This window comes from Trichosurus vulpecula, chromosome 1 (assembly GCF_011100635.1).
Source record: "Trichosurus vulpecula isolate mTriVul1 chromosome 1, mTriVul1.pri, whole genome shotgun sequence".
Lineage (NCBI taxonomy): Eukaryota > Metazoa > Chordata > Mammalia > Diprotodontia > Phalangeridae > Trichosurus > Trichosurus vulpecula.
In genome coordinates, this window is record NC_050573.1 from 533,210,986 (window position 1) to 533,221,384 (window position 10,399).

The 10,399-nt window shown below is 38.4% G+C and overlaps 1 protein-coding gene across 1 annotated transcript; it reads left to right on the plus strand.

Moving 5' to 3' along the window:
* The first annotated feature begins 752 nt into the window (after nt 1-752).
* On the plus strand, nt 753-7,334 carry ZFAND2A (zinc finger AN1-type containing 2A). The gene is made up of 7 exons (XM_036767796.1): nt 753-848; nt 2,136-2,247; nt 2,658-2,752; nt 3,572-3,700; nt 4,319-4,470; nt 6,210-6,292; nt 6,716-7,334. Exons 2-6 carry the CDS (start codon nt 2,193-2,195, stop codon nt 6,289-6,291), a joined length of 513 nt encoding a protein of 170 aa, XP_036623691.1. The 5' UTR covers nt 753-848; nt 2,136-2,192; the 3' UTR covers nt 6,292; nt 6,716-7,334.
* The last annotated feature ends 3,065 nt before the right edge of the window (nt 7,335-10,399 follow it).

The following is a 10,399-nucleotide window of genomic DNA, read 5'->3' on the forward strand; positions in this document are numbered from 1 at the left end:
ATTGCAAGCCAACCTCCCAGCCAAGGTCAGAAGGGTCAGAGGTGGGCCGCAATTCTCTTCTGTTAGGTATAATTAGGGGTGATTTGCTCCTTGTAAAGCCCCTCCCTTGCTGGATTCGTTCTTGTGGGGGATGCCCAATTCTCGAGAACTGAATAAAATTTATTTCTATTCCCATCCTGAGATGGCTCCTTATTAACTTTTAATTGGTGAGGGTCTTTCATCCCACACACCCACCTAGAGCACAGGGCAGGGTAAACAGCTTAGTAAATGCTGGTACATAGACTGACCCAGCGAACTTCCATTCCTCAAACCTCCTGCTGCCAGCACACCCCTTTCCAAATTCCTTAATGTTTATTTTGTATAATCTCGCCTTTACTTTTGTATTCACTGACTGCCTCTCCCCACCCCCCTCCCCCAGAATGGAAGCCCCCGGAAGGCAGAAGCAGTTTAAAGAAACAGCAAACAGCGGGAACCTAATAAACACTTGCTGATGGCTTGATTGCTTTCTTCACGTGGCGCCTTCCGGCGCCGCCCCCTGACTCAGCACAGCCTATCACACTTCCGCGTGACTTGGGCGGAGCTGAGCTACCCTCGCCTAACGCCTTGAGTCATCGCGGAAGCCGCGGGGCGTGGACTTCTAGAAGGTACCGGGACGCTGGGGAGAAGAGGAGGGGTAGGAAGGAGACCTTACGGTTTGATTGGCTGGCCGACGGTGACGCAATCGGAGCGCGCTGAACCGTGACTTGGCAATAGTTTTTCCCAGGTGAATTTAAGCGAGCTGTTGACTAGCCGGACCGGCAGCCGGGAGTTGGAGTTGTTTGGTGGCGGCGTCTGCGTTGCTTCGTCAGGTAAGCGGACTTTCTCTCTGGCGTCCTTGGCGATTCTTCTAAATTGCGTTCGTAATTTCCCCGTTCAGACGTTCTTAGTGGGTTTTTTTCTGGCTTCCCAGTCCCGGCAGCCGCCTCGCTCCCTTGTACGAAGCGAAACATCCTTTGGAAGGAACGAAAGATGAGAGGAAGGGAGGGGGAGCCGAGAGTGCGCCGCTGGTTTCTGGATGGGTTTGGGGGCATGGGGGGAGCGCGGTCATCACCGGACACTGCACTTTAAAGGTAGTCCTGGGTTTCCTCCACAGTCAGGCAGCTGGGACGTAATGGCAAGCACGCCGGGATTGCCTCTGTGCTGTTTATCCTGTAATCTTAGGCAAGTCCGTTGTTTTCGGAGTTTGGTTTCCTCTCCTGTAAAGGACGGGTGGTCGGAACGGCTGTTGTGAGTGTCAGATGAAGGCTCAGTGAGCGCCGCGTTACCCAGCCTGGGTAAGCGTAGAGGTTAGCGTCTTCCCAAGTGCGCGGCCGGCGCTGATTTAATAACCTTTGTAATAGTCAAGTTTTGTGTCCTATCTCAGCAGGCAAAAGTCTGGATGGACAAAAACGTGGCAGAGTTTATCCTTCTGGTTTGACTTAACCTCTAACATAGCCTTTACATAGCACCTTAAGGTTTGCGAAGCACTTGTTCTTTCTCCTTTGATCCTCACTAGTCCTGGGAGGCTATTATCATTCCCATTTGTAGAAATGAGGAAACTGAGGCACATAGAGGTTAAGTGACTGACTTCCCCAAGGTCTTACAACTAGGGCATATCCGAAGCTGGATTTGAATTCTGTTCCTCCAGGTCCAGTGTGCCACCTAGCTGCATATATACATACATGTATGTATGTATAGGTGTGTGTATGTATACACATACATATCTATTTATGTATCTCCATTCTTTCAGAGGAACTTGATAATAAATCATAAAACTTGTTGGCTCTTCTCCCCCGCCCGCTTTTTCCCCTGAGCTATTAATGAATACAGTAAAATTTGAAGCCTTCGAGTTGAAATGAACAGCAGGGGACCTGATGACTTCTAGCTAGTGCAGTTGACTGTTGTGGGTTGCCACTGTCATTAATGTAAACAGAAGTTGGTATGGTCGCCCTAAAACTGTCAGCATTAGATGTTTCCCAGTGCTTTGACTAAGATTGGATTACCACCTATCCACCTGCTAGCTGGGGGCATTTTGAAGGCCGACTGGGAATTTGTAAATCTTGATTATCCAGGAAGTGAGGTTGCTGTTTTTCATCTAACATTCTTTTTTCCTGCAGGTCATCGGCAGCAACATTGCAATTGGTTTTTGTGTCACTAGCACTTTTCTTTCTACAATGGAATTTCCAGACTTGGGAAAGCATTGTTCTGAAAAAACGTGCAAGCAGCTGGGTGAGCTTTGTTAATGGAATGCTAATTAAAAATGGCTGGTTTGGGTGCTTTCTTATATTAGTGAATGAGAAATTGTATAGATTAACTAATAAATAAGTTCACAGGTCTGCACATTTTATTAAAAAAGCTTGACAAGTCAGTATTAGGCTAGTTAATCACAAGTTTGTTTTTAATCCACATTTTTAGTGCAAGATAGTATTTTATGGAACTGTAACTATAGATTTCAAGAGTAGCAGTTAGCTTTGTGAAATGTGATTTGTTTTGAGTTACGGACTTTTTCTAGAATTCTTACAAAATTTGTATTTGTGCAATTTAATAGTTAATGACAAAATAATGCAGGTAAAATTATTGTTATATAATGCAGTTGTGTCTTTGCTTTAGTTCTCAAAATATTTTCATGTCTTCCTTAGATTTTCTTCCATTAAACTGTGATGCATGTGACCAAGTCTTCTGTAAAGATCACATTCACTATGAGAGCCATAAATGTAATGCCGCATATAAAAAGGTAATTCATACTTGTCTGCTTCTAGAAATTCCAAGCATATAAACATTAGAATTAGTTTGACACATTTTAATAGAATAAAAATAGTGGTTCAGTTTTCCTAATATAGTTGATTTGAAATAGGTGGTGAAAAGTAAGTAAAAAATAAAAGACTTATTTATCAGGTGGGAAGTTAGACTATATTACCCCTGAAGTCCATTGCATCTCTAAAATTCTGAATTTTACAGAAGATCTTACAATTTTTGCTATATTTTAAAACAAGATAACTTATGGTAGACTTCATTCATTGTACAAAGCAGACTATTTGGCCATATATTCTATAGCTATAATAAAGCTGTTTACAAAACTTTTTCTTCAACACAACACTGTGAGCCTGGTAAAATAAACATCATTCCCATCTTGTAGATGATTAGCCTATGATCATACAGCCAGCAAGGAGCTGGCAAAGGCTTTCCTGCTTTACTGGCCCCCATCCAGCATACTTGCTGCTGTGCCATACTCTTCAGGGTTAATAGATCTTTTGAAGCCTAATTCATAAGTACAAATGAATATTAGCGCTAAGGATTATTGAGCAGTTTGAAATTTTATTGAAATATTTGCCACCTTGGGCCACTAACTGGCCTTTTTCCCCCCAGCATTTCCAAAGTGATTATACAGTTTTCTTTAATTACCTTACTATATATTAGCTATGCAACTTTAATGTAGTTGCAAACAAACTGGAAGCAGAATCAGGACAAATTCAGATTTTTATCTTTTGTTAAGCCATATTTTTCTTTGTAAGTTTTGGATTGCCCATCAACCTCTTACATTAGCTGTTTTTAGGATGTGCAGGTCCCAGTGTGTCCACTTTGTCATGTCCCTGTTCCAGTAGGAAAGGGACAAATTGCAGATGTTGTGGTTGGACAACATATGGATAAAGACTGTAAATATAATCCGGCTTCTGAGAAGAAGGTAAGTACAATTTTTCATATGTTAGTAACATCAGTGGATTGATAACTTATTGCCTCAATTCTGTCCTCAGAGATTTTCTTTTGCATTCCTTTTACCACTGCAAATAACTCAAAGCTAGGAATGAATAGTCACATGTCTACTTCTGCTTTCTTTTTGGGTTTGAGAGTACTTAATGACCCTAAAATTACTGTTTTCAGAGTTGATTACTAGCACTAAGAAAACCTCTTACATGCAGACAGAATCAGGCTACTATCGGGTTTGTTCTGGAGGTACAAGCCTTTTGTAACTGAAATGAGACAGAAGAGCCTTTTATTGATCATTCAGGTTGTGGTGTACTCCAGCCTATATTTGGACAATTTAATGTTCTTTAGAACATCTCCAATCTTGCTGCTTATACTAGTTTTGAGGTTTGGTGGCAAATGAGGTTAAATCGATTGTTGCAGGCACAATTAGTTTCCAATTTGGGTACTTACTTGTGGATTTTAATTATTTCATTCCTGTTACAGTAGAGTATTATATGTGTAGTTTTAAACGTATGTCTTGTTGCTTGTTAGACCTCCTAATTTAGTCAATCTGTTGTTGCTAGTGACTCAATTTTCATTCTTTTGTTGCTTTTAGATTTTCATACACCGATGTTCAAAGGAGGGATGCAAGAAGAAAGAAATGCTGCAGCTGCGTTGTGACCAGTGTAATGACAACTTCTGTATTAAGCACAGACATCCTTTGGATCATAACTGCAAACATAGTGGTCATCCCATCTCCAAAGCAGGGTAAAAATCTGTTGTTAGCTATTCCAGACTAATAAAACAGGCTATTAAAATTAAATAACTCAAAACATTAACCTGGGTTACACTTATGCCTTAAATGGCCAACTACTGATAGTACAGAACCAGTAATATTAAAATCACTCCATAAGTTTTACAATAGTAGCTATAGTGATTTGGAGACCAATGTAAATGTGTCTGGCATAGTGGACAGAGAATTGGCCTTGGACTAGGAAGACCTGCATTTAAGTCTGCATCTTTCATATACTGGCTGTTGAACTTGGATGAGCACTTAACCTCTCTGTGACAATATGCAATTTAAAAATTAGCCTTTGAAGATTAATCTGTAAATATAATGAATGATGCACATTACTTTTAAGAATTTTGTTGACAACTATGAGCAGTTAGAAATTTTATTGAAATTGTTGCCTCCTTAGGCTAATGATTACTTGCCCCTTTTCAGCATTTCCAAAGTGATTCATAGTTTTTACGAATTTTATCACATTAACTCTGCAGCTTTACTATGGTTATATACAAACCAGAGTCAGGATCAAGATAACTGACAAGTTCTGATTTGTCCTTTGTTGAGTCAAATAGTCTTTCCTCTCTCAAAGTGCTGTACTGTCTACCTACCTCTCTAGCTCTTTTTAGGCTGTCCACAGATCCCAGGATGTTCACTTTGTTAAGTCTGCTGCAATAATGGAAGTACCCCTAGGCATCTTTCCAACTCTCTAAGACTCATTTGCATAATAGATGGGAGAGGAATTTTTGAGTTTCTTCACTGGGAGTTTGCTGCACAAATAAAATCATAGGTCTAGACCTGCTTTTCTTGGACATTGCACAATTGGGTTCACAAAATAGCACTCATGTTGACTGTGATCCTGGCTAGAAGGAAAATAGTTAATAAGTATGTATTAAGAACACACTATGTGCTAGGCAGTGTGCTAGACACTGGGGATTCAAATACCAAAGTCCCAGCTCTCAAGGAGCTCGCATTCTTCAAACGAGACACCCTGTACATACAGGTGTATACAGAACTGATCCAAGGTGACCTTGGTGGGTTATGCCATCTAACTTATGCCAAGGTGGATCTTTAGCTGAGTGAGAAAGGTGAGAAGGGAGCACACATAGCTAGTGCAAAGTATGGGAAGTGACCAGTAAAGCAGCCAGTTTGGCTGGTCTCCAGTTTGCAGGAAAGGGAATAATACCAATAAGGCTAGAAAGAGGTAGTGTTAGCAAAGAACTTTAAATGCTAAATTGGGGGGAGGGGGAGGCATATCTGATCCTAGAGGTATTAGGGAGCTCACTGGAGTTTGAGTAGGATGACATGGTCAGGCCTTTGTTTTAAGAAAATAATTTTGGTGGCTCTGGAATGTGGGTTGAAATTGGGAGCCACAGGTCCAGGACAGTGGTGAAAAGAGCCTTGAGTTAGTCTGGTGGCATGTGAGGGAAGAGAAGGGGGCTTGGCCACACATTCCTTCTTCCTACAGGTGGTGAAACTTTCCACACTTCCGAGTAGAACTTAGGCTTGTGGATGTTTGACTGTATAGGATTGGGAGCTGTAGAGCCCTTAGAACTACCAGTTCATTCATACCAGTCCTTCTCTAATTTTGTTTCTTATGCTGAAGACATTCTATATATGAAATAAATTCACTGTTACATGCTGCAGTTAGATAATTGAATAAGCTTTATTAGGTTCACAAGTGGATAGGTTTCATGAATGTTAATCTAACCTTTCCTCATAGGTATGCAGCTATAATGAGAGCTGCTGAATCATCTGGAGCTTCAAACAAATTATCTTCCACTTGGCTAGCTTGGCCATATTAAGGTATTAGTTATATTTAAAATTACACGTTGTCTTGGAGTTAACATTCTGAATAAAAAGTAACTAGTAGTGGTTCTCTGCTGCTTTATGGAAAAAATCTTAACACATTTGTAATGTAATTAATAGTACACATCTTAAATTACATGCCCCAGTTGAATTAACTTAAAAGAATTGTCTAACTTCATTCTTGTAATAGATAGTTAACCTTTCAGTTCTTTTGAACTCTATATTGTAAATGCTGTTCTAATCTCCAATACAACACAAGACTTAATTGAGCAGTAAAAGTTTTAAGTGTAAATTGTGGATGTGTTTCTTATTTGGCCTTTACAGGTACTTTATGTGATCCCTACCCACTTCCAGATCAGATATCAGTATACATCTGTAAAAAACAAACCAATTTCTTAATTTCTTTTTGTTCTTTTTCAGAGGGAAACAAAAGAGTTGATGATTGTTTGACATTCCTGGTCTCTAACCTGGCAACGAACAATTCTGTGCATTTTTATATAATTTTAAAGTATTATGGGCTTTTCCACAAAACCTTTTGTTAACTTTAATCTGAAAACATTTTCTTACATTTCTCAGGGATAATTGTAAAGCTTTTCATTAAAATTTTGTTGTAAAACTTTGTACATTTATATATACTTTATACATTTTAATTGTAACTTTAATTTACAACTTGAATTATAACTTGGTCTCAGGGTAAATTTTGATTATAACTTAAATTTAAAGTTGCATTAGGATTGCCATAAATAACTAATTGTTTCTGGTGCCTTTATGTCTCTGAAGTCTGTTCTTGAACTGAGGTACTAAGAACTCTTAAACACCTACATGTTTTTGAATAAATTGGCCAGATTTTGGTGGGTTATTGTTCCTCCTCACCGAGGAAAGATTTGTTCATTAACACACGTAGAAAGTGTATCTTTCTGCCTTTATTTTTCTAAAACTTGACCTAATGCTTTTTTTTCTTTAATTTAGCAATGACATTTTTGACGAACTATTTGGACATGGGTTCATTCCTTAAGAAAAATAAACCAAAAATATTTAAGGTGTTCTGTGTATGTGGTTGGTGTTTTTGTTTTGTTTTTTTGTTTTTTTTTGGACAGGGCACAGAAGGCGTGTTTTGGAAGCAATGAACATAATATAGAAAGAGGCAAAAGAACTTTAACTTCCTTCACAGAAATTCCTCTTTTTAAAATTAAGATACTTAGGGTCTTTAATTGTCAATGCAGATAAATGTTGAAGAATGTTGCTATGTACTCAAGGGTGATGATATAATGCAAGAATATTAGTGATAGTCATCTTCTGGGTCAATGCCCAGAACATTTTGATGTTTTTGTTTTGTTAAGTAGGCAGTGAAATCTCACGTCAATTTTTATTACAAGTACTCTACAGGTAGATATTAATTAAGCCATAAAAGTTTATAGGCATACTTTACAGAGCTCTACAAATTGATTTATCTGGAATTGTAGAATGGTTCCAAAAATCACTAAAGCCTGTGAATGAGATCATTATTCTCTACTGAATGAGAGATAGTCTCATGTATGTTCAGCTATTGTATTCTGAGATGTAATCTTTACCACAAGCCGAGAACATCCCTGTCTGAAGGTTTAGCCTGACAACCATGCTGTTGATACTGTAAAGATAATTATAACTATGAAGTCCTATCTTCCCACATCTCAGCCTTTTTGGGTCTTTTTTTTTCCCTTCTGGAGTTGTTATACAATTTCCTGCTTTGTATTTTGTCTAATATGATTTATGCCTTGACTGAGGCTGCCCTCCACCCATACCCAATCAAGCTGTTTTTATACAATTTTCAGTCTATTCATAGTGCTCACTGAGTGTTAAGTGGTAACTATGCTACAACTTTAGAGGGCCATATTTATTTTGGAATGAGTAATTATGATGTCATGTGGAAGGTTTTATCTCTGCCCCCTGTCCCCCTCCAAGTGAACTACTTATAAAATTAGGTGTCCTTATAGAAAGGTTTCCTGTGAATCCAGCAGATGTTCTAGATGTTTTATCTTCCACCTGTAGGAAATGTGTGTGTGTGTGTGTGTACTATTGGGAACAATTAAGGATAAAAAAGATGCCTTCAGGCACACTTCTGGGTTTTGGTCTATCTAGACATTCAAAAAGCTTGTATCTGCTACTGCTGCTTAACAACTAACTTCCACAAATTTTAGTTCAGAATAGGTATCAGAAATAGGACTTGATTACAGGTTATTAACATAACCTATTTTTCTCTGTATCCCTCCCTTCACAGTCACTCCTTGTAAAGAATTTCTTTTTTAAAGAGGGAGTTCAGCAACTCTAACCAACAGCAAACTCCAACTACAATCTGTTCTATACAGCATCCCATACCCACCATGGTCCCCTACACCTTTCCAAAGCAACAGGTAAGAAAGCATATTCCTAAACTGTTTATCAGGCAATTGGGAACAGAAAGAAGGGGAAACGTTTTCTTGGTCCTGTAGAGACTAAATGCTGATTTACTGAATGAACGTAAGACTACTAGATATTATGAAGGATACAGAGATCGGCAAAAGGTGTTACAGGCTCTCAAGGAGCTTACAAGGTTTAGATCATAGAAATAACATTTTAGGAGGTATGCCGATAATGATATTCAGTCTTTATATGCATAGTATATGCTCGAGAGATTCCTTTAAAGTAATGTTACTAATTAACTTTTCCTAAGTACAGTTATACTAAGATGTGTACATGTGGTTAGCAATGGGGATAGTTGTGACTACATCTGAATGGAGTATGTATAAAGGTTGTTCAATCATTTTATTTCAGTTGTGTACAAATCTTTGTGACCCCATTTGGGGTTTTCCTGGCAAAGAGAGTGGAGTGGTTTGCCATTTCCTTTTCCAGGGTGAAGTGACTTGTCCAGGATCACACAGCTAGTCTGAGGCCAGATTTGAACTCATCAAGTTGAGTCTTCCTGACTCTAGGCCTAGCACTCTGCCCTATGGCACCACCTAGCTGCCCCTGTGACTTAAAGATACAGTGCCCCACCTTGACACCTATCCTTTCAAAATGCACACTAAACTAGTATGGTGAAAATGAAGGTAGGGATCTGAAATAGGATGCGGACTGCATACAAGTATGTAAGTCATATAATGTGACTCTTAGTCAAAATAATTTTACCTGTCTTGCCTCATTAATAGAAGCAATGAATTGTTGGGTTTGAGAGATGAAACCTTTTTTATTCCCTTTATACTGTAAATATCTTCAAAATAGCAAAAGAAATGAGTTTTTCTCCTTTGGTCACTCTACAGTGCTGTTCTTTGAACCAATATTTTAAGAACATTAAAAAAACTGACCTGTCGCAAGTAATAATGGAAATGCAAGTAGTGAAGGTATTAGCTCTACCACTGAATTAAGGAGGTGACAATTTTTCTAGGTCTGCTTTATCTAAAATGAGGGTGCTGAACTAGAAATCTTTAAGATAATCTAAAATGATATGATCTCTACTATGAAAAACAAGCTGTTACTATTATCCTTTGAATGTCTATCACACTGGTCTTTTTATAACTGACTATCCAAATGACTGTCAGTTATAGATGTGAAACCAATGTTGTCCACAAGGTGTCAGGTTCTGACACAAAAGAATACTTTGAGAAATGTTCATAATTAGCATTTTATTTACTTATAATATTAAATACTTAACAGCATAAAATGGGTAAATTAGACCACACAATTTTTTTAAAATATTGGAACAAAATTTGGGTGCAGTTTAGCAGCCTTAAGAAAATAAATTCATAAGGGCTGAGGATTGTATGGAGGGACAGAAGGATGATCTTAGGGGACCACTTAACAAGCTTTAGTTTTTTCCACTTTGTACTTGGAATGGGTCCACCTTTAAAAATGTTACCTCCTTAGCAGAATATGCAAGGTCTGTGAAGTTCAGGTAAGCCATTTTCCTTTTAAAATTAGTGCTGTCTTTTCCTTTTAATGTCACGCTTAAATAGATTAAAAAGTATTAGTTTTTTTGAGGGTTCAAAAATTGTCAGTACACAAATAATATTTGAGAAATACTGGTAATTCCTTAAAACTGTCCCCCAAACTAAGTGAGCTGAGTTGGTAAGACTAGATCAGAGGTTCAGA